The sequence below is a fragment of the Branchiostoma floridae genome, chromosome 14, assembly GCF_000003815.2.
Source record: "Branchiostoma floridae strain S238N-H82 chromosome 14, Bfl_VNyyK, whole genome shotgun sequence".
Lineage (NCBI taxonomy): Eukaryota > Metazoa > Chordata > Leptocardii > Amphioxiformes > Branchiostomatidae > Branchiostoma > Branchiostoma floridae.
The window spans coordinates 10,306,197-10,333,349 of record NC_049992.1 but is presented as its reverse complement, the minus strand read 5'-3'; the positions used below and the strand labels follow the sequence as shown (position 1 = coordinate 10,333,349).

General features: G+C 38.8%; 2 protein-coding genes across 14 annotated transcripts in view; one reads left to right on the top strand and one right to left on the bottom strand.

Annotated features, from left to right (window-relative positions):
- Positions 1-174: 174 nt before the first annotated feature.
- Positions 175-16,181, bottom strand: LOC118430461 (E3 ubiquitin-protein ligase MIB2-like). 2 transcript variants are annotated; one of them, XM_035841335.1, is made up of 20 exons: positions 15,997-16,181; positions 14,275-14,679; positions 13,860-13,966; positions 13,287-13,481; positions 12,480-12,640; positions 12,144-12,254; positions 11,353-11,457; positions 10,899-11,067; positions 10,449-10,582; positions 10,042-10,149; positions 9,462-9,502; positions 8,964-9,120; positions 8,520-8,674; positions 7,784-7,910; positions 6,838-7,047; positions 6,091-6,210; positions 5,053-5,231; positions 4,199-4,380; positions 2,436-2,501; positions 175-1,910 (listed from the first exon to the last, which is right to left on the bottom strand). In XM_035841335.1, exons 2-20 carry the CDS (start codon positions 14,667-14,669, stop codon positions 1,675-1,677), a joined length of 2,958 nt encoding a protein of 985 aa, XP_035697228.1. In that variant the 5' UTR covers positions 14,670-14,679; positions 15,997-16,181; the 3' UTR covers positions 175-1,674. The 2 variants fall into 2 exon arrangements, with proteins under 2 accessions (XP_035697228.1, XP_035697229.1); XM_035841336.1 differs by lacking the exon at positions 6,091-6,210.
- A 2,195-nt stretch (positions 16,182-18,376) lies between these two features.
- Positions 18,377-27,153, top strand: part of LOC118429980 (segment polarity protein dishevelled homolog DVL-3-like) — a 47,568-nt gene continuing 38,791 nt past the window's right edge. For 6 of the 12 annotated variants that reach the window (XM_035840630.1, XM_035840631.1, XM_035840629.1 and 3 more), the window contains exons 1-2: positions 18,378-18,654; positions 21,149-21,218. In XM_035840630.1, coding sequence (XP_035696523.1) covers positions 18,494-18,654; positions 21,149-21,218 — 231 coding nt within the window. In that variant the 5' untranslated portion in view covers positions 18,378-18,493. Of the gene's footprint in view, positions 18,655-21,148; positions 21,219-27,153 lie in introns of all 12 variants that reach the window. The other 6 variants (XM_035840633.1, XM_035840632.1, XM_035840638.1 and 3 more) reach the window with 2 other exon arrangements.

Genomic DNA, 27,153 nt, shown 5'->3' with positions numbered 1-27,153 from the left:
CTATGGTCTTTCCTTTAGAAACACGTGATTTTTTAGATCATTTTTCACTAGTTAACTTTAAAATTACTGTAATATTTTCCTTTTCATCCATTAGACCACTTGTGGTCATCTGTGCATTTAGCCTACTGGCATGAACAGTATATACATGTACATACGATAATAAAGCAAAGCATCAATATTACAGATGATCACTTTATTTATTCTTCACAAATCACAAAATACTAACTTCTGAAGAAAACTTTGGATCTATACTGACATCTACACTCTGTAATGTCACTTCAATATCTGAGACCTTAACAGAAGTTGCAGATTCACAAGCATAATCTTATGTTTAACATAGAGAACTTTGCACAGATCTATATACACAATGTAGAATCAGCATCTTTCTGCAGCATATATTTTTTGAAAATACCATCATGCTGTTTATTGGCGTCTATTTAACATGTTAATTGCTTTGCCATCATCCATGACTTTAAAATAAAGGCAAAAATAGGAAATTTTTTGTACACACAATTTCTCCTTACCTGCTAACATTTTAGTAGTCTGTCTGTCACCTTCTAGCAGATGGGCTACTGAAACATTGGTAGGTAAGGAGAATTTGGCTGTGTAAAAGAAAAGGCCAATATCTTATGACCTATATGTAGATATAATTTCAAACTCACACTTACTGTGCAACTACACCAAGGGTCTACTGCAAGCCAATATTGATTCATATTGCATATAGTAGGCTTGATCACACCACAACTTGCCATTATTTTATCCTTCTTTTTAACAAGAAGGGGGGGGGCATAATAGCATATACATTTCAAAGAGAGTATAGCAAGTTTCCAATCCTCCAAGGGATTGAGAGTAAAGAAAAATGCATGGCTACACATGGAAATATACTGACACGAATGAAGTATAAAGAGAAATCATATATGCATATATAAAGAAACAAGATGAATTTGATATACATGTTATCATGGCGGTTTAATTATTAATTGATATACATGCTATCATGGTAGTTTAATATTTAAGCAGGGAGGTGTCCTGCATTGAAAAGTGTCAAGTTTCCAATCTTGAACTTAAGAGATACTACCTTTTCCTGAATTAGTGCAAATGATGTACATATTTTCAAAAAACCTGCAGAATTTGTCTTTATCTGATACATGTGCACTTGTATTGCAAATGTGAAAGTCCTATCTTTAAAACCTTTTGAGAATTTCGTCAAAAATATGTTTTCTTCCAGTGATGTGCTACAGTCATCAACAACATTTTGACATGTCTGAATAGTCCAAACCCTAATAGTCAAAACATTATGTGTGAAAAAGAATGAGAATTCTGCAAAACTTCAAACAATAAATATGTTAAATGGGAGATGATATTGCTCACATTTCTAGAATTCAATTTTCCTGCAAACAAGACCATTGTACATACACGCATAAACTGTAATCTTTCTGGAAGGAAGAAAAATGTATACATAGGAGGGAACTTAAGTTATACATAATGACATGCACAGTATCCAGAGGGAACCAATCAAAAACCCATCATGGTACTGCAGTCATGCTATATACCCAAAACACTTTCTTGCAAAAACTGTTGGCTGCCTGCATAATTTGCACATCATTTATATGTTCAGCTAGTGGCATGCTGAAGTTAGTAAAAAGATAAATATTAACTGTTCATGCACTACTGTCATAGGTAGAGGGAGATTTTCTTTGTGATGGTCTTTCTACACATGGGGCAGTGTTTGAGAGGACGGGAGCACTGTTCGCACGTCGCGTGGCCGCAAAGGAACGCCACGTTACGCTTCCGTTCCAGGCAGATCATGCAGAGTGCTGACTCCTCCATCTCTCGTACTTTCCGTTCCAACTCGACAACCTTTTCCGGGAGGATGTTTCTGGTTGGTTGGACTTCTACTGGCTGGCCGTCTGCAAAGATACAACATGCAATTAAAAATTCTGGGATGAAATTTAAATTCTTATATACCCCCGCTTTCCCACATTTACGGACAAACAGAAAGCCACTTTCCTCTTAAAATCGCTAAACCCACAAATTGTAGAAAAAGTGGGGCTCTTTGTCTTCCTCTGCTTCCAAAAAAAGAAGTCAGACCCCACCTATCTAGATTATAGATATGGTCAACACTAGTATTCAGGTAGTCTCTTTGTACATTGATATTTATCACTGTTCATTGTGACATGCATGTCCCCTATCTTGTTTCTACCATTGCTTGCAATTAGCCTACGGGCACAAACTTACAAATAAACTTTCTACACTGCTTATTGAACACTGTAAAAAGGGAAATATTTGACAGAATTTAATTTTACATCAGGAAGAACATGGCTTGTTTGCAGAGGTTCATCATTGAAACAAGTGCGTAGGAAACAGAAGACAGCGAAATATTTGCGGTGGTTTTACATTTGCAGTGAAGATATAACCACGAAAACAGCTCCTACCTATTTTGACTTTCCTGGTGATGGGCTGTTGGCACTTGATGCACTTTTTCATCCTGGTAGAGCACTCTGGATAAGGCAAACATACACTCATTTGTTAGAAAATATTTGTGATGACAGTCATCATTGTATGTAGTGCTAGTAGTAGTAGTAGGCATTCGTCAGTCTCGCAAGACTATGAATCGTACAGGTTCTACACAAATGTTGTTTATTTTATTGCTTTTTTATGCAGTTCTAAGGTTTTTCTTCCCCACATAATAAGCCATTTTTAACTTCCTGTCCCTACAGAGTTCCGTTTGCTGAAAGTGACTCCAATGTGTTGATATCCATATCAATGTCTTTCAAGACCTGTTAAACAACATACATGAAAACTATTCAACTTTAAAAAAAATGATAAAAAGATACAAGGAAAATTCTTTTGTTCTCGTCACCTGGCGGCAAATATGAAATTTTGGTTGGATATGCGGTTGTCACTTTTTCTGCAATTGACTATGTTTTCAAATGAAATGTTGTCATCGTGCAAATGTTTCCATGACAAGGACTAGGCAATCTCTGTAAAAGAATACAACATTTTCATGCCAATCTTTCTACAGGTCAAGTTTCATTATTACCTCCATGAAATGTCATGGAGGTTATATTTTACCCTGTGTTTGTCTGTGTGTCTGTGTGTCTGTCTGTCTGTCTGTGTGTAAACAAAATAACTCAAGAACGGCTTGGTGGATTGGTTTCATACTTGGTGTGTTGGTAGGGTGTGATGAAAGCTGGAAATGATTAGATTTTGGTCCCCCTAGCGGCTTCCCTTGGTACTGCAGCGCAACTTCCGGGTTTGCTATCTCGTGTTCTGAGCAAGCTATGGTCACGATTTTGAAGTTTTAGATAGCTCTTGTGCTCAGAAATAAGTGACATAAGTTTGGGCCCCCTAGCGTCTAGTTTTGGGAAAGCAGGGGCATTTTTGTCAAAAACTTCTGAAGACGATAACTCAAGAAGGGAACAACGGATTTTCATCATTTTTGGTATGTAGGTACCTTAGACAATGTTTTACAAGATAAAATACTAATTATGCAAAACAGGAGTACATTTGCATAATTAATGAGAATATTCTATCATAGCATTTTTTTCAATGTATCTCTTGTTCCAGACATGCTATGGTCTTGATATTTTGGTGGTAGATAGCTTTTGGTGTCATAAAAAAGTGGGGCAAGTTTCAGCTCCCTAACATTTAATTGTGGAACTGCATGGGTGTTTTTGTCAAGACACTCCAAAGAGGATAACTGCAGAAAGAAACGATGGATTGCCTGCATTTCAGGCATGCGGGTAGCTTAACCAAAGATGTTCATAATGATATACATGTTATGCAAATGAGGACTTAATTTGCATAATTAATGAGGAAATTCTATAGTTCCATTGTTTTCAATAACTGGACCTCAATACATGTAACACATGTTAATTACGATAGGTGGAATATAAGCAGATACCAAATATGGTAATGAGGAACTTATTTGCATAATTTATGTAAAAATTGCAAAACCGCTTTATGATTAATAATGGGAATTTTATAACTGTGACATGTGTACGTTAGTCAATGATGAACAACACCATGCATGAATTATGTTAATGTGTTAGTCAATTGCATGAAAGTTACGAAAGCTCTAAATTTTCATGGAGGTATGAGGTCGCCGAACTCTAGTTAAATATTGGTTAGTAGATACCTGGATGTTCTAGCTTCATCAGCTTGCTAGATACTGGTACGTTTGATATTCCCTTACCTACACAAGCAATGGTGTGGTTACAAGGCTCAAATTTGACATTGGCCATGTTGTCGTCACACACTATACACTCTGTACAGTCAACTTGTACATCCAGGGGACTGGGATCTCTCGAGGACTGGTTGGAGGGACCTGGTCTTGTTCCGTCAGAATGACTCCGTGAGCTCTTGGCTTCCATGTCCCTGTAAACATAAATAATGAAGGTAATCACAACTTTACATGGTTGACAATGTAAACTACACTACTTGCACTGTAGGTCGTAAATTTTTGCAACTTGTCTGACCCTGCATTCCACATTGTGAATGGGAGTTCATTGCCATGGATGCGTTTCTGTTCACCAAGGAGTAAGAAAATTTGAAGAAAACAGACTCATTGAACTAGACCAGAAATGACATGTACAAGACCCAACCCCAGCCCTGCCATCGTGTGTCCGATGTGCCTCAACATTTGCGATAACACCTGCAGAGCAGAGCAATGGACATACAACAACAATAGATAACAGCCCTGCAAAGATTCAACCCTTTTCAATCTAGGACACTACAGACAGACTAATGTAATCTTGAAATGTTTGCAACGGTTTAATTTTCACAGTTTTCACAGTGGCCTCTTTGCAACAAATTCCTGACACCGTAAATCTAATGTATTAATATACTGAACTATAATTACTGTAGTCTTAGAGTCAAAGTCTGAATAGACTGACTGACAGTAGTAGTAGTAGTGCTACTGTACTACAGTACTGTTCAACTGTGAACACTGCACTGCCTTTTTCCCCAGAGCAAAATTAAGTCGGGATACCAGTAACAACTGCTCATGAATTTCACCCAACAGACAATAAAACGTTTAAAATCCCTAACCTCCTGGCACTGGCAAACTGTTGGATAAGCTCTTTAACTCTTGGGTCCGTGACGAGGTCCATGGGTGTTTGGCCTCGCTGGTTGGCAGCATTGAGATTGGCCCCTTCTTGCACCAGGAAACAGGCAATGGCTGCTCCTGCATTCCCTCCTGTGTCAACAATTCCCATAGAGGAGTGGATCTGTATGGTGAAAACATTTGACAAGGTTTAGTAGAACAACTATGCAAAGATATGTCTAGATTTTAGTCATTTCGGCCATTTGATTAATGATTTTTGACAATGCCTATGTTCTGTGAAAGTGCAAGGTATCTGTTCAAGCAAGGAGGTTAAAAAACAGTAAGAAGCATTGCATACAGAATGTACCTAAGGACCATCAAGTATGTAAAAGTAGTAATAAAAAGTAACAGAATATGATATAAAGAACAAATCAGCAGCCTTTGTTAGAGTAATAATGCCCAAACAAGGTCAGCAGATAGAAGGGGCTGGTGTCTGCTGCCATAGCAAAGCAAAACAGCTTCTGTACATGTGATCAGGGATGCAGAGCCTAGGTGTGAAAAGTCAAGTGATTTAATGATGCAAAATGCTGCAAGGCAATTGAAACACACTCTTCACAACTAGAGTCTTGCTTTTAATTGTGTTTCATGACTCCTAAGTATTAAGCTGATAATTCTACCAGTGTACACTCCGACCAGTCGAATGTGTACAGTCCTCTAGAACAGCTGACAGTCCTCGACTTTCAAGCGTACCGTCTAGGCTAAAACTCGACGTTGTGCTTGCTAGGCCTGCAGTAGGCTGCCATTAAAACACTGAACAGAAGTAATGGACTGTCCGCTTTCCTAAAGGACTGTACACATTCTCAAGGACTGTCCCCATTCAACTGGTTGGTGTGGTGTAGCATCCCTACATAGTTGTAGAATGAAGGAAGAATAGCAGCAAACAGCCACCAACAAGCAAACTAACAACAAAACGACAACAAGAGGCCATGGAAAACAGCAGGAAAACCAGGATGCATGGCAAGAGAGGAAAAGGCTATGGACACCTGTTTGTTCATGTTGGATAGCTGTTTGACCACAGAGTCCCAGATATACTGGGCCATACCACTCAGGGGCTCCTGGAAGGGGAGGTATGCCAAGAGCTTCTTGGATGGAAGGGAATAGGTCTGGATAAGGAAGGCAATGGTGGAGAAAAGAGAGACATTACACATGGAGGTGGTGAAGAAAATAGAGACATCACATACATGTATGAAGATGGCAAAGGAAAAAGAAGATTCACAAATGGAGAAAAACCCTACAAGGTTGAAACATATAACTACTAGCATGCCACATAATGGGAATGACATAAAAGTCTTGCTGTTTCAGGGACTTGAAAATGTGCATTTCCAGGACTTCAAGCATTCATTGCAGAATATAGCATCCAAATTTCACATGACATATATCTGACATCTAAAAGTGTCATTCCCAAATGTGACAAATATTTTTCCCCTCTGAAACACATTCCTATTGAGACTTTCAGCAGAAACAAATTATATAGCCACACAAACTATGTACAGTAGAAGCCGTATCTATTGCACAACCTCATTTGCCAGTGTATTTTGTGCAATTAACTGGGTGGTGCTACAATTCGAAGTCATCCAGCTGGACCACACCGGTTTGGGGTTTGGGGATCCAGTGCAATTACCAGAAGTCTGCTGCATGTAATCCATTGTGCAATTAAAAGGCTTCTACTGTACACAAAAATATGCAAAAGCTGATGTTGTGTATTCTATAACATGACAACAGGTGCTCACACTTGTGACTTGCGGTGAGTTGGCGAGGTTGGTGTTGTCGGACTGTCTCACGAGCGCCAGGTGCAGGCAGGTGTCGCCCTCCTCATCCTCCATGTTGACGTTGGCGCTCCGTGAGACCAGCAGCTCGATGACGGAGGTGTGTCCCTGACTCACCGCCAGGAGCAGCGGTGTCTGGTGCCGGTTGTTCAAGATGTTCACCTCACAATGGCCCTAAAAACATTGAGGAGGGGAAAGAGAGACAAGTAAGCAAAATTTAAAAAAAAATAAAAAATTCACGGGTCTTAGTTGTAAGTGTGCAGTGTTTTGGGCACCTTTAGACAGATTATCCGTGAGGCGCGGTGAGCATCACTCCACCGTCATGGGGGTAGGGGCATGGCAAGTATCAAACTCAGGACCTATTGATTCTCATTCCAACGCTCTAGCCATTGCACCACACAGACACCCCCAGTAAGCAAAACTACTGAGCAAAAAAAAATGCTATATCCGCCCAGAGTTGACACTGTGGCAGGTTGATTACATACACTGTATCTGTATCTGCATCTATATAACCGGTATAATCGCCCTTCGGCACAATACAACAACGGACACAAATAGGGACTGAAGGGTAAGATGTGTGAGTCTTCAATTAGGATAATGTGTACATGTGCGCCCCTAGCAACTAACAAAGGTACTGCAATATGGACTGGTCTCTGTGAATGCTGAACACTACCCTGCATGACAAATAATTGATGATTAAAAGATAGTTCCAGCAGAGGCAGAAGGACTAACTATAATAAGTATGTCAAATAAGGTACCATGATATGACAATGAAACGGCATTCACACGTTATCTATGCTTTTATATAATCATGAAAATTCAAAGATACAAATGATATTTGAGTCATTTAACCAGCAGCCAAGGGAATGGGATCACCTCAGTCTGTAGAAGATAATAAGACGTATCACACCTGTGTAATCAACACATCTGCCACCTCCTTGTGGCCGTTCAGAGCAGCCAGGTGCAGTGCCGAGTACCCGTCATCTTTCCTCTCATCAACCAGCTGTGGGCAGATGGCCAAGATCTTCTCTGCAGCACTGTGGACAAAGTTGGAGAGAAGACAAATGGTAATGTTAGGTACAACAGGTTTGGCTTACTAAGCAGTCTCTACAAAAACTCAATACTATGGATGAATCACTCTCACTGGAGATCCCAGATTTCATGAAAGATACAAAAACAAATAGGGAGACAGTTTTCTATCATGTTAAACATAAAACAATTAATTATGACATATTCTATCCAATTTGGGATAATTTTAAAAATGGTTGATTCCAACAGACATTCCAATTTGTGGCATCATTGCTTCATTTCACTACAAAGGAATGTTTGGAGGAGAATTGTACCTTTACGTATCCAACGCTAACTACCTCTGTTCAGTTAGACCAAATTTGACTGCAGAAACTTGGTAAAATGATTGTCAACTCTCCTCAACTTCGCTCTTGTTATTTTCTTGGACCAATAACCCTCAAAACATGCCAATGCCTGCTGTTGTAGTACTGGTATAATCTGTTCATTCTCTAAGTGGTCCAATATCTGGCCCACTGAATTTTATCAGCTCTTGTTTTTCTGGCCCAACAAGAAAAAATGCTACCCATCCCTACTAGTTACAAAGGTAAGTCGAGTAAAGGCTGGTGAATGGTACTCACTACTTGTTGCCCTTCAGGGAGGCGTGGTGCAGCGGGTTGAACCCACGGTTGTTCCGCAGCTGAAGGTCAAGGGTCGGAACTGCCAGCAGCATGTCTAAGATGTCCCTGTTATCCTTGGCAATGGCATCATGCAGAGCCGTGTCTCCATAGGAATCCTAACAACAGAGAATATCCACAACTCAGGATTCCAATCCTTATGTACCTAGTATTTTATCTCATGTTTCTTTTAAAATTATCATGTATACATGTATGCCTTCTTATGTGAAATTGTCTGGTACCATTGTTATGTAATGTTATTTGTAGACCTATGTAATCAACTGGTGCTGCCTATAGGTCTGTGTAATGTACTGTTGCATTTTGAATGAATAAGAAAAATAGAAATTTTTAAAAAGTCACAAATTCCTAATTATGCTAATGATGTATTAACAGAAAACAGTGTTGCACCTGTGTGTTGATGTTACAGTTGTGGTTCAGCAGCACCCTGACACAGCGGACATGGCTCTTGTTGACGGCCACGTGCAGCGCTCCACACCCGCTGTTATTGGTGACATTCACATTAGCGCCCTTCGTCAGCAGCAACTCCGCTATCTCTGGTTGGTTTCTATGGGAACAGAACAAATCAGGCTTCAGTGTAACACACACTGTTCTTATTACAAACGTAGATAAATCATTTCTATACTGTAAGTCTTGAAACTTTTGTGTCGGTTTTATTTTGCGTTTCTTTGCTGTGATGACACTGCAAACTTAGAACACTGTGAATATGACTAGTGTACTACAAAATAGTTTGAACCATAACTTTAAAATACCTAATGTAATAAACCTCCTCCTATCGCATTATAAACCACTGTGAAGATTCACGATTTTACAGTGTACATCAAAGGCAAAAATGTCTACTATTGCCACAGATGAACAAGTGGGAAATTATCAGTCATATCAACTCACCCAAATGCAGAATAGTGCAAGGCTGTGTCACCATCATCATCCTAATCAAAAACAAGACATAGCTGAATTCTCTGACACCACATCACTATCATACATTATAAAAAAATATCTTAATGCACACATTCTACATTCTTCAAATTCTGCTGCATACAACTTCAAAAGGAACTTAAAGAGTGCAGACATCCATCTTTAAATGGGTGTGCCATTAAAGCAGATCATGACTCTCATGTCCTTCAGTTCATCATCCTACGTTCTTATTTTGCCTCAGATAGAAACAGGTGAATTCTTTGGAGATGCCTGCCCCTACTTCATACCTTGGGAGCAATGGTGACTAAGGGTGCAGTCACATAGGTCATGGGATCATCATACAATTTTGATGCCATAAGACTTTCAAGCAAGCTGTCACAGAACCAACCACCGCCATGGATCCAAAACAGCATTTTGTGTACCGAGACAGTTGAACTTTGCAGGAGACGTACATTTTTGTCATCCAAAATGCTCAAAGTTAGCGATCGTAAGAGGATCACACGACCTATATGACCGCGCCCTAAACTTGTATCGCAAGCCCTGAAGTACTGACCTTGACTTCCAGACTGGCTCCAGCTAGAATCAAAACCTTGACCATGTCCAGGTAGCCTTGATGGCAGGACACCTGAAGTGCAGTCTTCCCAGAACTCTTGGTATCTACCTGTAGAGATGGCATTGTCTTAAGACTTCTAAGAAGAACACATCAATATAATATGTATCAAAGTTCCAAACAAATGTTTGCTAGGTGAAAAAATCAATTGGGAGATAACAAATACAACGTACAAGTAGATTTCTTGAACCACTTCTCAGCATTAATTTTTCATTTGAATTTATGTAGCTTCTATCAAATTACTAATGTGGATTAATGTGACTCAAGTATCAAAATGCTGCCAAAAAGCTGTACATATTCTAAAGCTATTCATGTTTTTCTTTAGTCACACAACTCCTTATATCACTTACCCTGTCAGGGTGCTTGGTGACCAGCTCATGCACCTTCCCAAGATGCCCCTGTGCTGCTTCGCTGACCAGTTTGTCCGGGGTGTTGTTGTCCACCTGGATAGCTCTGATCTGTTCTAGCAGCGAGAGGACAGTGTCTGAACAAAACCAAAACCAAAACAAAAGTTGTAAGGGTCTCATTCACAGGTTAGCTCTAATGCAAGGTGTTACTGTTCTGGGTACGAGAGGAGGTCTCATACCCTTCTGAACAACAATGGGTTGCTTGACAATTTGAAAATAGTGGGGACAGGCCACAAACAGTGCCGGCATGGGTAGCACAGGGAGTTTTTGACCCGGACCTGGCCAATTCAAGAAGCAACAAATAAAAATGGTGTGGCCTATAGACACTCAGTGTACATGATTCAGAATTATGAACTGCTATAATGAAGTACAAATGTCTGCCCTGGTACTTACTGCTCTGGTGGCGCTCCCTGTCTGGTGCCATGGTGTTGTTGGTGTCGATGGTAGAGCGGGGTACCATGGTGATGTTGGCGGGGTTGAGTGTCCATGTCTGACTATTCACCAGCACTCTCAGGTCTCCATCATGGTACACCTTCTGCACAGTACCCAGCTGGCCAAGGGTCTAGTATGGACAAAATTAAAAACCTTAATTCTTTGACTTTTTGATTATCTTTTAGTACGTTTTTTAGAGTTGTCTTCATTATATCATATTCTCCAGTGCAAAATATCATAATGATCCAACTATGGTAGTAAGCTGTCCTTTTCCCTGTAAATGTGCAATTGTATTTCAGGGTCTTTCAGGCTCAACATTATAAACTTATTATGTTTTCAGCTTTCTCCTGGTGTGGAAAAAGTGCTTGAGAAAAGCATTAGAAAAACAATGAATAGATTATCAAAGGTAACCTACTGATCTCATTGCATCTGTCCACTCCCCATGCCCAGCCTGGAGTCTCTTCACTTCCTCCATCTTGTCTGAAATCCTGACTGTATCACCGACTGAAAACATGTCCACCTGAAAAAAAGTAGGTAAATATATACAATCATGGAAGCTCATCTGTGTTGGTAGTAATCATTAGTACAGTGCTAAACTTTCTTCCAACACAATATTATACACAGATCAAATTTTCAACGACCACTGTCGCCTTCTTCAGGATCAATACTGATGGAAGAATGTTTAGCATTGTACCAGAGTTGGACAAGTCCACTAGCCCTATTGTCCCGGACAAGTAAAATAGCCCATAGGGCAAGTGCATGTCCTACCCCACTTGCGCGATTCAGCAAGTAAGATTTTTCAATGATTGGGACTTTGATATACATGTAACTTTTCACAGTTGCAGCATCAAGCATTGGTCAATACAGAAAAATTGAGCCAATGATAAAAGAATTCCATCGCTTCAAGTAAAAATGCATTAAAAATTCACTTGAATTTCGGGCAAGTGAAAATTTGTTTCGGGCAAGTAAATTTGTTATGCACTTGCCCGATAGGACAAGTCAATTTTAGAAAACTTGTCCAACCCTGATTGTACTATAAAATATATACTATATTTGACTTAAAACTTACAATTGTCTGAGACTATACAAACAATAATAAGAAACTTAAATCCCAACTTTAGAGGATAAAAAGAATTATACACATTCAGATAACAGGACAAGGTATCCATCTTTCTATTGTTTGGTGCTTTGTTTATCATAACCAACCTTTGTAAGAGCAGCTGGGTGGAAGGTCCATCGGTTGGAACTGCCATCATACTGAACCCTGATGTCCCCCCTCTCTGTCACACGGTGGACTGTTCCTGCTTTTCCTATATACTGTGTACAACATTGGAGAGTGATGACACGGCATGGTTATCCAACCTATCACCAATTTAATTCAAAAGTGACAGTATGTTAACATCCAATTTAAAATGTAATCAAGTTAGCTGGGAAAATCTATAACATTTTCAGAAAGCTATGCATAAGTTAAGTATCAACAAAAAATGAGGGTCTGACAGTACAATTTTCCTTTTAGTTCTCAACATCAGTATAAATTCTTACCTCAACCATTTTGGGGTTCCACCCGCCATGTCCTTCTTGCAACTGTTTGAGAATGTCCACATCAAGCTGAACCTTCACCTTGTCTCCCACTCGGAAGTTTTGTCCTGCTGCACTGGTGACTGGCTCCATGTGGCTGACGATGGTCTGCTGATGGTGGTAACCTGAAACATTTAAACATTTTATTACATTTTTGCATTACACATCTATTTGATAGTGCTTTTAGTTTCACCACTTACTACCTGTTATCTCTCCTGGCATGTAAGGCAGCAACAAAAGATCTCCATCTCCTAGCCTGATTAAATCTCGCTTATAGCAGCCCGCCAAACATTACAGCCCTGGACAGCGGAGTTTGCGTTACACAGACTACTCCATCTCCTGTCTTGGGCAACGCTCTAGATACTATTTTATGTACGACAAGTGCTCCAGTTTTTTTGCCATTTTTTGTCTCCACATGTTCTTCAGTCGGTCTTGTTTCCTCTTTCCTTCTGGTATCCAGTGTAATGCTACTCTTGTTATATCATTTGGGTCTTTTATCAACACATTTCCTTTTGAGGATGATGGTTTCCATACACTATTGCATACATTTGCTGTACCATACTTCATTCCTCATACTAGCCATAGTGCTCTTGCACTGTATCAAAATTCAATATAGACATGGAAAAAGAGCAGCTGATATTTGAAATAAATTTATCAAATTCAAAAGCTCCAGACTCCATAAGAAGCATGTATGCAGTGATGCATACTTCACTGTATACAGCAGTGTTAGCAAACCTCGGTGCCATTGCCAAAAGCAGAAAGTGTACCCACCTAGTTTAGGGAGGTGATCTTTATAGTAGTACCCTCCTGTTGCATCCTGGGTGTACTTGACATCGACCTTGCCCTTGTGACCCAGCCTGTACACGTTGGTTGCCCCTGACGACCAGGTGACCTGAACCACGCTATTCCCTGATTCGTTGTCCCAACCACGGATCTCGATAACCTTCCCAGTATTCCCTGGGCCTCCTGAAATTCAAACAAGAGCAGAGGTTGTTTTTTAAATATGTGAACATCAACCCCTTGATTAAGTAGGAATAACTTAACATTCCCCTCTAAACAGTAAACGGCCATACTGTCCCCATAATCTTTATCCTTACTTTTTGGATGTACAAACTTATGATCTGTATTTTGAAAGGGAATGGCTAGACACAGTCACCTATCTTAATGCTGATTAATCCTATCAAAAATTCTAATTTTGTTGCTCAACCTTGCTCCAAGACCTATCCTCTTAAAACAAAATTTTGAAAATCTATTCATAACATTTAGTTACTATTTATACAAACAATTAAACATTGTTTTAAAAAAGTATCCTGGTAATGAGGGCTAATGAAGAGAAAGCCTCACCATCCTGGTTGCCCCAGTCCCAGTCTGGTCCCCTGACTACACGTGCACCAGGGAAGATCCCTCTGGACTGGACTTTGACAGAGCCATGTCTTTTGGGCACTCGTACTCTGTGGAAAAGGGAAAGGTTCAGGACACACTCTTTTAATTGCGAATAAAGTGAAACATTTTGTTTCCTCATAAACATCAAAATAGAGAAAATATAGAATCAAAATAGTGTAGTGGACCAGTGATTGTACTACAGACATTAAATTACATATCACAACACTAAATTACATATCACAACATCTTCTCCACATACATGTCTAGTTCACTGTTGATCCAAATGTACACATTCTATAATGGCAATACATGAGTAGTTTCAATATTTTGTAATATTATATGCATGTGTTGTATACAGCAAGGACTGCAAACTTACCCAGCTGACTGTGCAGTCTCATATCTTTCAAACTGATGGGTCGTAAGGTGCTTGTCCTTCATGTAACAAACTGTACACAAGTCAAAGTCATGGCACTCTGTACATTTCCAACGAACCCCGCGTATCCCGTGCTGCTTGCAATCATCGCAGATGATATTCGGGTGCTTCACACCGATGGGAGCATTGTCATACACCAAGAGGTCGTAAGACCCTTGGTAGCCAACACGATAGTTTGTACGCATCCCAGAGTCCCACTGGACAACAGCAGTTTTATCAGGGGATGCCGTGCTCCCCGGTCGGCCAATTTCCACCACGGTTCCGATGTGGCCTTCGCCATCGTCCTGGTTTGCCCACTTCCAATCGGGGCCTCGAATGACACGTAGCCCGACCTCCATCTTCTTAATTCTGTAAAGAGATAGGTCTGCCAGGTCAATTTACACAAAATGACAGATTTGATTGATTCCACACCTCGCTCTTTAATGCTGGACAGCCTGATAGTGATAACTGGATTAACTGTATTGGATTAAGTGATGGTGGAATAATTCAATCAAGGATACTACTCATACATCTGAATGGACCTTCGACCTTGCATCTTGTCATCAACTTCCAGAGCATTGAAATCGATACGTGTCCTTTACCAATGCACAGCTTAAAATACTTATTTTCTGTTTTATGCAATCTATATTCATCCATTCATAAAAGCTACAGCTTTTTAAGTACATTTTTTCTGTGATTTCACTTTTTTTCTGTAAGCCCGGCCCACACTTATTTAGTTCTATGGATGACATCCTCTGAGAATTAAATTGAGGTCGTTTTTTTCCAGAACTGGCAAAAAGTAATGAGCTTGTAACATTAGATGTCATAAAATTAAATCAGTGTGACCTAAATTGCAGGCAGTATGTAGTGCTGTAAGCCCTCTTCAAAATGTTTCCTTTTTTTAACAATGTCATACCATATCATGATATTCTTTTAAAATCAAACTACATCGCCATCATTCTATCCAAATGCAAAATAATGTTAGCTGATTTCGGTAAGAACCTGAGGGTCTGCATGCTGTTTTACGTAAGGCGTAGGCAGCCTATTTTTATTTCCCGAAATTTGTAGGGAAAGCCATCTTATCTACATAATTCGTAGCAAGGCGACCAAAGTTAGCGTAATTGCCTTCCTTGATTTAGCGTAATACGTAGGGAGTTCTTCTGAATTCAGCGTGAATCGTTGTCGGGACCCCCCATGCAGACCCTCTTGGATGTGAACTACCTCTGAAACAATTTCCTTCAAACGTCAAAAGGACATACCCAGTAAGACTGTTCCATGCCATCCCTGTGAATCACTGACTCTACTCTACTGATGTCAAACTATAGTATATGCCAACCTTCTCATTTTACAATTCAATATTGGCCAAAACATCATCTAATTCAAAACACATTTATCTCCATAAATTAATAAGATTTGGAAAGAAAGCAACATATTGCAAACAACAACAACAAATCTTGCAGAAAAATTTAACATTAAGCAGGAAGATTTGCTATGTCACGAGGCTTAATTATGTCAGGTTCGGAGCGTCATCAAAACATATGAATCTTTTAATTGTAATGATAAAACCACTCCATCTCAAATCAAAAATGTCTGGCAAAAATTCTCCATCGATCAACAACTGCCAAACGACATCAAACGATCATCAAACGACCTAGTTTCATGCCTCTCAAAAATAGTATTACGAACCTTAAACCTCAAGAAAGGAGACAGCATTTCAAAGCACAGTGCCCTGAACTTCAGTAGCGTTTTTAGGAGCTTGACGTGGCCGAAAACGTCGGAAATTGCGGAGGAAAATGAGCTGCACTAGTTCCAAGAACCGTGTAGGACGACATCTTCGTTTCCTGGCTAGTCGCTTTGGGCGATACCATTCATGTCATGACCAAATTTTCTCAAATATTGCTATGCAAAACCATCGAGGAAGCAAAAGTCCTAGCAAAGTATTGAAAAGAACCCTTTTTATTTTGACTTGAGAAAATTTTATGATATCTTATAGTTTTACAGTCGACGTATTTAGGGTAAATTATTAAACGATATCCTCCTTTGCTTTCAGTGGAGGATTCTCAAAATCATTACGCATGCGCGTAGGTCATACGACGTGATTCCGTAAATACACATATTCTCGTGAATACACATACCTTGATACCTTGATCGTGTATAGTACGATCGTAAATATACTTGTTGAAACTGAAGACTGCTGCATGGACCACGTAAAATGTTGTAGATAAAAACGATATTCAGCGGTCTGTTGAAACTCGTCTTACGTGGTCTTTGCAACCAGGTGAGGCCTTGGTGAGGTGCACCTGCACAACTTTGGCGCCTTCGTGGAAAATTCTCATAAAAAACTCTAACTTTATCCAAACTAAAGTAGTGAAATGCTCTCTGTGACATACTACTGCATGTTTTGAAGCAAAAATTACTTTCTTTCTTTCTTTCTTTTCAAGGAAAGCATACATTTTGATACATTGACATTTCTTTCATAGACTTGTTGTTAGCGTAAACAAAAGGTTAAATTGTTTCATTCAATTTTTATTGTTGGGGACAATCACACATAATTGAGAAGCCTTCTGTCAATCAGTTATCAGTTTTGCCTTGTTTTTATCATTGATTTTACATTTTTAAGTGTTTGATCAATAATTCTTTAAACCTCCTTAGTTTGATTGAATCATTTTGTACTTGCACTGCAACAGTGCCATACAAAACTTTGGTGTTAAACGCGAAATAAATAAATGAATAAATAAGAAAATGGTTGTTTACCGCTCAAGGACATCCGGCATAGATTCCAGGAAAAGGCATAGGAACCTGGGACAAATTTCTTTCAAATGAAATTTCTGGTGAAATTCGCAACCCTAAATGTTAGCAATGCCGTTTTATAAAATGTTACCTACATTTTGTTATCACTGGTATTCAATATTGTGGCAATTATTTATGACCGATTCCTCGACAGTTGGACATTTTCGAAAGAATAATATGTTTTGAATTTTTTGGGGTAAAAAGTAGGACGTTTAGAAAGATTAATGCGATATAATCACCTAATGCTATGTGACCTACGAAAGGTTTATTGTTGTTTATTGTATATCCAAGCAGATGTAAGCAGATGTATGTTGTTGTGTTATGGGTTGTTTTTGCTCATCTTTTCTTTCGTTCCGTTGCATTTCTTTGAAAACTTTCCAGATCAAATAACCAACAAAAGTACGCTACAACACCCAGGCGAAACATACATCTCAGTGGAGGCTAGTTGTTGTTGTCTGGATGTTTTTATAGTTGTCCAATATTCAATATGCGCCAAATATGGGCATACAGAAGCCCCGCTCTCCAGCAGGAATGTTTCCAGTGGCTGTCGGCGGTCACGTGATGACCTCTTGATTGACACCCCTGCGGCATTATTAGGCAAATGAAGTAGGCGCTGTTCCGTCGTGCTCTGCTACCCGTCCGGGAAACCATACAATTGCTGAGATTTGTCTGAAGTTGTCTACCGTCCGAGGGCAAGGGTCCGAGGGCAGAGCAATGGGTGAAATCAAGGAGGTGTGATATAACCTCCTTGGTGAAATCAAACTGACCGGAAGTAGGCATCAAGCCATTATTTAGTATTATCTGTTAAATGATAGTAAGAAGTGATAGTGAAAAGTAGTTTTATGTGTTTTAACTAGAAGTCCTAAGTTTTACTGTGTGAGTATAAAAACGAAACTATTGCTGGTACCCGTTATATAAGGACAGACACATTTTAGAAAACTTTATATTAATTTGTTACATAGTTACCTTACAGATCTCCAGATACTGGACAGCTAAAAACCAGTGCACACCTGCTTTCCCTGATGACTTATAAAAACGGAGTTTTCCTCTTTGTTTTGCTTCTCATTTTCAGGAGAAAATTTGTTATGCTTATTCAACCAATGACAATCTATGGTCTAGGAAAAGTTATCAGGAAGGGACAATCTATGGTCTAGGAAAAGTTATGAGGAAGGTTGTATCGTGTACAGTATAACCTCCTTGATGTGGAAATGACTAGCCATATAACAACGTCCTCCATAGGGAGGAGCGGTCGTGAATGGAACAGCGCAAATAAGTGTCAGAATTACGTCGCTACATTTGCATATTGGGAATCGGACTGAAGACTGCGGCCATTTCGGGTGCTATTTTGGCCCAATATCCCCTCAGTTTCCCCTCCCTGGTGCCGTCTCCGGCCATGGAGGAGACGAAAATCATTTACCACATCGATGATGAGGACACACCGTACCTAGTGAAGCTCCCAATCCCTGCCGATCGCGTCACACTGGGCGACTTCAAAAATGTCCTCAACCGGCCCAACTATAAGTTCTTCTTCAAGTCTATGGACGATGATTTCGGGTAAGTTTTGGGCAGCTAGCTCCTGATTGGCGTGATAACCTTGATATTTGCTCATTGTGGTTAAACTTCAGGTGTTTGGTGTGTGGTTTAGAGTCGTTGGGTGGTCGATCGGGGAGCTCTAGCCCTCCCCAAGCTTCCCCCACCCGTCTTGTTCATCGTAGGAAGTTTTCCATTTTGGGCTCGACCTAGCAGCTAGGGATAGCTTGGTTTATTTAGTTTGTAGTTGTGGGATCATGAAAAATTCATGGCATCTTTGATGCCGTTTCTTTGCTCAAAAGTTACGCGATCTCGATAAGTCATTTTGAGTGCCTACAGGGGTAGATATACGGTCACATAAACCCTCAGCAACTGGCTCTGATTTGAAACAAAACGCATGTGTTTCTCCGTGCACCGTTCGTGTCAGACATGCTGCTTTACCTATTCGCGATCGCGCTTGATTGAAAGAGGCATATTGGAGATTCTGACCTCCGAAATTAGTCCATTTATCGCCGAGAGCACACTAGAAGTGGTATAAATACAGAGTCGATAATGTGTCTGCGATCTTAGCGTGGTTCACGGACCACTTGGGGTCAATTTCACACAGGAATGTTGTCCATTTCAAAATGAGGTCGATTTCCTAGCCATGAAAAGCTGTTCCTTGCATAAACATAGCGGATTCTGTGAAAACGTGCTTTAAAAAACAGCAATTTTCTCGCTACAGACGATCAGGAGTTAGTCCAGAGTTAGAAAGGACTGTGAAAATGAAGAGACGCTGATCGTAGGCAGCAGGAACTGGTTGTACGCGTGGTTGTGTTGATTTGTGGTGATTACTGACCCTTGAATTTTCACTCCCAACACAGACAGCAGCCATCTTGAATCAGAAATGACCTCTCAGAAGGATCCTTGCAAGCATACCAGACTTGTTTTTGAAGTCCAACTTCCTCTGCGGCTAGGCTTATGTTCAGGACACAAAATCTCGCACACAAAATCTCGCACACATGCCATTTAGAATCTTATGAGAATTTGGCTTAGAAAGTATTATTATCCCCCTGGCATTGGCAAAAACCTTAGAGGATATATCCCAAGCCTTTTGTTGAAGTAATGGATATGAGTTGGGGTCTTATGAGTTCAAAGTGAATCAGTCATACCTTGGCAAGCTCTAAGTCTTACTGTGTGTATCAAGAAATGTGAAAAGACAAAGCTCAAGACACTTTGCAGTCTGGTCAAATTTACATCGCAATGCTTTACACACAAAAGGAAGCCATAGGCTGATCAATTTGCTGATAAATTTGTCACCAAAGAAAAGAGGCATTGTAATCATACAGATAGATACACTGGCAAAAGTACAAGTATGTGTAAACATCCTTGGTAGAGTGTTTGTGTGGTCCTGAATTTGATATACAGGATAAATGATATACTGTACAGCAGTCTACCATAGAAGTACATACATATGGAAAATGCATCCCAGCCAAGGGTTAAAACAACTCTAGATTTTCCCCCAGTAGAGTTGAACTAAGAGTTCAGAACATTATGGAGTTCCCATTTATTTGGTCTATCTTGTTGTGGGGTTTATCTAAATCGTAAATGTCATAGAAAGTTTTGTATTTTTTTGCACACCTGTAATATGCACTTGGTATCCAAGAACTAAAAAATACAGGTGAAAAAAATATAGAAATAGAATTTAGCAGCAATTTTCCAAACCAAACCAAAACAAAGCCTTTTGTTATTACTAGTGCATTGTGATAAACCACAAATGAGTGTCACACTTGATTCTAAGTTGATTCGTAAGATATATTACTGTCATCATAGCTCATTCCATCATTTTTTAATTTCTAGTTGTTATAGTCTCAATTCCTACAATACATGGAAACTGGTTCCCCATGATGATCCTCTGAATGTTCCACTTCTAAATTCTATGTTGCTTTTTACTACCATGGCTAAAATTGCAACTGTTTCAGTCCAAATATATACCCCAACCTTAGGATGTTGCCAACATGCAGTTTTCTAGGTAACATTTTGCAGACAATCAATCAATCAACTTAATTGCTAAAGATTGTAATATGACAACATGTTGCAGTGTAAATTCTACTTGGGAATGAAACATTACAACAATGACATACACAGACAAATAACATTACGGCACTCAGCCACTCATAAATCCTTTCCGAAGGAATGGTTTCATAGTAGCTCCGTAAATAAACATCATCGACAATAATATTGTAGCTTGGGAATGAATATGCCTCTGAAAGTCTACCAGGAAACTGCGTTTTGGTGTTGCATTATGTTAACAATATTTTCCTAATAGTAGTTCTTAGTTCAGCAGTTCTTGAATTATGACAGTTGTTTTTAAGTGGGTGGGAAAATTTTGTCTAGAAGGTTAGCTTGAATCACACATCACACTGAGGTTTGTATACTATCTTGTATGGTCTTCCTAATAAACAATATATCCATAGACAAGTAAGCCATATTTACTTGTCACTGAGTTTTATTATATTGTTGCCTTGTGTTCTTCCAGGGTCGTTAAAGAAGAAATAACAGATGAGACTACACGACTTACCTGCTTCAATGGACGCGTTGTGTCTTGGGTAAGTGCCGACGAGTTTTGTACTACTACTAGATACAAATGAAGTACAGGTCTGGCTTCCCTAGAACTATGTGTATGGTATTTCTCCCAACACAGACAGTTGTCTAGCCAAGCCATAAAAATGTCTCCTTCAGTATCTGTTCTGAATGAGGCATAAGTAACTGTCATGACTGATAAAACACACAGCTACAAATACCCAGCTGGAACATGCAATTTAGACAAAAACCTTAATTGCAGGTGAACTATTAGAAGCATGCAATTATTGAGTTCCAGTATGCTAATGCTGGTATTACAATTTCTCCCCTAACAAAATGTTTGAGATGATGATCTCTTTTCCATAGAATTTCTAGTTGTAAGTATTGGCTTATCATAGTACATGGAAGCTTATGTTTGAGTTAATAGTTTAATGCTTGTCCAGGAATTGTTTTGCTGAGAAGGCTCAGCCATTGTAGCCTGAGTATCATCCGTATTCTACTGGGGCTCCTTGAGTGTAAGGAACCCCGGTAGAAATAGGATGGTACCCAGGCTACAGCCATTGCAAAATTTGTCTCATAATTTTTAGGCATTGAAGATAGTTTATCCAATTCCTTTTTAAAAAATTGTATTGTACAGTTCTGCAGGAAATGTGCAGTATCACAAAATATTTTGCATCTAGAAACAGGATGTAGGGAACTATTTTGTGTGGGTGGGGGGAAACCAGACCAGAACTTAGTTAAAACTGGTGCACTGTCGTTCAGACTCAACAGTGTCCAGTGATACCAATAAACTGAACAGGACGGCACAGCTGTTGCAGAAACTGTGCAGCTATGTACGATAAGTCTTTGGGGAAGTGGTGTGGCGATTCTCAGACAGCATGGGGAGGGTGTCACATGATTCAGCTCTTAGCTTACAGGCAGCAAAATGACGTTTTGGCTTTGAGTTTTGGGAAGAATTATTGCTCTGTTTAAGATTCCTAACAAGCATTTTTGTGGCTATAGTCCACTGGGAAAGAAGCGCTGTTGACTCCACCTTTGTACACCTCTATGAAAATACATGTAGGGCTTGATATGTTGGTTTCTAGAATTCTTGACAGTTCTTGCTTAAAATTTTACACAACTCTGTAGACACAGATTTTTACCTTGTTTCTACTAGTCAAGTACTAAGCATATTTTAAAGTGAAAATAAATACTTTGTCGTTTAAAAAACGTTATTGTTCAAGACTGAGCCACTAATCGTGAATCAGTTATGGCTTATGAATTTGTAAGTAAATACTTAAAGTAGCAATGGATTGTCCATTGTGCTATGTATGTACCTGGACATGGTTGTTGTAGTTCACATACTGCCATAGAAAGACAGACCATTGTCTGATTGATGATCATGTTATGATATTGAAGCATGAAAGAAGTAGAAGATTGAAGCATTGCTTTCTTGAATTTTGTTCATCTTGGAACAATGCATTAAAATATTGTCCATTTGTACCAATAACAATATTGCAGTATCACATGTATAAACTTGTAATTGGTAGTATCACTAATGTACAAATCTTGATTTCACCAATATACATTAGTAATTGTGGTTAAAGATTTCACACAAGCCATGGAAGAACCAAAATACCCTACAACCTGAAGTAAAATACTCATTTGCCACGGCTCCCAAAAGTCTATAACTTTTTGAAGTAAATTTTTAATTCCCCGTCATAATGAGAAGTCTTGTGTATGTAACTTGTTGCGAAACGTTTTTGAAACTGCAGGTGAAATATCTGACAACTTATGAAATTACAGCTATCATTGTTAGTAACAGAAAGCATGTTGACTCCAGTATGCACAATTAAGATAATTGTGATGTCAGGACCATCACCAACACATTGTAAACCTTCATTTTGATTAGATTTATTGTTTTTACTCCAGATGACCTAAGAAAATGGTGCATATTATATTATTAGCTTATGAAGAGTCTTGCAATGTAGGGCATATATCATTTGAAAGCTGCTCTTATAGCTTACAATGAATACAGATAAACATGGCGCAAAATAGACATTTATATAATTTGAAATTTGAAGAAAAAAGACTCAGTAGAAATTTGTAATTCTGTAGGCCCAAATATAGTCCATGGCTAGCTGCTGCTGGTTATGAGTCATGGTTTAGTCACATACCTGCATGCTGATGTTGGTGTTGCAACTTCATTTGTAACAAAAGATGCCTGTTATGTTTCCTTTGTACTACCAGTACTAGTGTTAGCTTTTCTTACAAGGAAGCTGATGTGTCTACATGTTTGCTGACGCCTCTATTTCCATGTTGGTAAAGCAGGGATACACATCACAGCTAGGCGGGAAAATATTTTGCTGAAACATTGCCCTTCCAACTCCCTCAAATCAATGGTTGATTCCGGTTATTTTTTTGATTTACCGTTATTGTCTGTCTGTTTCTCTGGTTGTCTTTAACAGACAAAGACGTGATCTTGATATGTATGTATATGAACATTTATAGATACATTTAATATATGTATACTGTATCTGTAGTAATGAACTGGTACAAGCAAACTTTGGTACATGTATAACACATCACCACGGCAAGTATTTTTCAACATGAAATTTTGAAAAGAAATAGTTTTTTCTCCTATTTATTTCAATGTTTGTAGCAAGCATACAATCTTCATGATGGAGGCAGGGTCTAAACAAGGTTCCTGGTGCTCAGAACAGACCAACATATAAATCCTGGGATCATTTCTCAATTCCATATTTGGGTGATGTTAGCATAGTCGACTTCCAATGGCATAATCTGTGTTGTGCATGCTTGTCATGTGAGATATTGGTTTCTGTGCCCCTCGTTTGGAAAACTCCACATTTGTCACAAGCAGCTGTAAACCTCCAGTATTGTTGACAGTTTTATCTCAGTTTTGTAATGAAGGCTCATTGTAATAAATTTGTATAGATGTACAAGGGCAGTATGATGATCGATCTTAGTTTTATTTGGCTTGTGAAACTTACAACTGAATTGTTTAGGGGGTATGATTTTCACCCTCTGACAGATGTTGTTTTCTCAACCTTGATTATATATGATATTTACATAATACTACTTATAATATATGTTGTTATTATGATTTCAGCAGTATTTACATGCGCCATATTTGCATTTAAACATCATACAGCAATATTTACATATGGATGCATTAGGGTCATCCCCACAGGTTCCTATGTTCAGTACATACAAAGTAGTATGATGTTATATTCACATTTCTGCATTTGTCTTTTTGTGTAAACTGATTTCAAAGTAAATGATATCTCCAAGCAAAATTAGCTTCATAGAATTCCTCTGGAATAGGTTTTCACTTGCATTATAGTACTATTGACATGTATTTTTGTATTATTGAGACATAGAGTGTTACACAACAAATTGTAAATAACAAAACAACAAAAGTATTTCCAATGGGGTTAAAAAAACAATAGTCGATAACACAGACAAATGATTCTGCCCCACAGTACGAGAAGTTAAAACTTCTGAGGTGATTTGACCTATTCAAACGTGTCCTAATACATTCAGACATCACAAGTTTGAGCCTTTCTGTCAACTTCAGGCATTTCCCCATGCCTAACTGTCGATCAGACGACATGTTTTTACACTTTAGATCTAAAATACCAACAGAGATCTACGTGGGATATTTGCTCTTAGTATTTGGCTTGTATACATACTTGGTTTTAAACAGTCTGTCTTTGTCTTGCAGTGATAGAAACCGACAGCTATTGCTTATAAATCCTAAGATGTAAGGAGCCTTCAATAGATGTGTAAGCCTTTCTAATGACAAAAGTTTTGGAAGAGCTTATGCATAGATCAGAGCATGGATTCTAGAGCAAGGATCAGAGTGGGAGGGGGGTATGATGCAATGGAAGAGTAAAAGCAATACATTAGTCTCAATATCTTTGTTATAGCTGTGTTGGTAAGGAAGGTAACTGATGGGAACTGGGTATTCTTTTGATTAACTAGCTGTAATGATTTTAGACTTGCTAGATGTAAGTCTTTCAAGGTATTGCTGTAGAGTGTAGTCCCTGTCAGTGGGTTATTCCTAAGAATATAAGTGCATGGTCCATGGTCCAGTAGGACTGGAATGTATGATCCCCTGTACTATGCCAAGGTCCTATACAGTACACACAGCAGGTTTTTTTCCTTCCAGTACAGTCATATATTTAGAAACATACCCTTACTGTTTTTCAAAGCCACTTTGTAGATTGGTGCTTTAAAAAAATGTTATCAACCAATTACTGGCTGTTAATGCTAGTTCACCTTTATCTGTGGGGTAACCTATATTGGTTGTTTTTCAAAACTGCACATTTAGGGATATCAAGTTGATGGACGGTTATTTCAGATTGTAATTATTTCAAAATATAGCAGTTTGAACTCACATTTCGTCCGCATGATAGCCCTAAATACGATGATGTTGAAAACAACGGATATATGTTACCCCGTGCATAAAGGCAAACTAGCGTTACATCACATTGGAAAAAGATAATGTTGACAAGTCATTTATGAAGAGAAAATTCATTCTGAACAGAAAACATTCTGTGATATGACAGATCCAATCTGCTTCACAATGTTGACTGCAGTGTAACACCTGATAATTTATAACTTGATGCATGATAGACCTATTTCTTGGTAATGATAAAAGAATCTGTCTCACATACTGTGCTAAGATGTTTGATCTCTGAGCCCCTTGGGTAAAGATGTCCTTACACCTTAAATTTGAAAGAAGTCATGCTATTTGACCCCTTCACGACCTTTCACAGCAGGAATGTTTTGGTAGTGTCAAGATGGGTGAAATGGGTTAAAAATAGATGTCCTCATTTACATGGTAAATTTAGTGTCAACCTTTAGTGTTATGGCTGTCAGTATACATGTAACAGATACGCAACCTAAGAAAAATCTGTTTTCCCTCTTGTTTTGTTTTTTTCCAAGTGGAGATATGATTATGTGCCTATATGAGGTTGTCTGTTAGTCATTAACCAGATAGGTATGCCACCCATAGATAGGGGATAAGTATGCCATATATATACGTAGGTATGTGCTGTCCAGATGTTCTTTACAAAGCCTACCCTACCCTACCTACCTCTCTGGAAGGATGTTCCTTTGAAGTTCTTCTTTCTCTAACATTTACCTAATTGAAAGCAGTGGTGAAGTCTAGCTGAGAGTTTTGGTTTATTCTTTGGTTCTCTTTTTGGTAAATCAAAGATGAAAGAATAAAAATACTGTCCTCAAAATTGATAAGTTTATCACAAAAATATAACCATTGCAGGATGATTTACTTGTTTGGTATATTGTTGAGCTGAATTCTTGTTAATACATGGATTATGCAAATATCTGATTCTCAATAATTTGTATATATGTAAATTCCACATCATTTTTGCATTGAATGGTTACCTCGGTATTTCTTATGAATGCATATAGTGAAGAGCTTAGGCTTTTTGTTGTGTTTTGTTTTAACTTTGTATTGTTATCTTCATTAAACATGAAAATGTAGTTTGGTGTGTCTGTGTGTCTTTCTGTGGTTCTGGATTTTTGTAGTCAGCAACTCAAGAACCTCAGGATGGATTATGATGATATTTGGTATGTAGGTAAGTGTTGGGAAGATGAAGGTCAAGTTCGATTTTGGCCCCCCAGTATGTGACCTTGGTAATGCAGCAAAACTTCTGTTTTTTGTACCTTTTGACCTGGACATGCTATAGTCTTGATTTTTGGGTGGCAGATATTTTGTGATGTAAGGAAGAAGTGGTGTATGTTACTTATTGTTAGGGCCCCCTATTAGCTTCCTCTGAAACTGCATGGGCAGTTTTGTCAAAATCTGCCAATAATAAAAATCAAAAGAACAATCAAAAGAACAGTAGATTTCTATGATATTTAGTATGCACTTATCTTTGACAGAGATGGACGTAATATTACTAATAAAGCACAATTTATGCCAATTTTGTC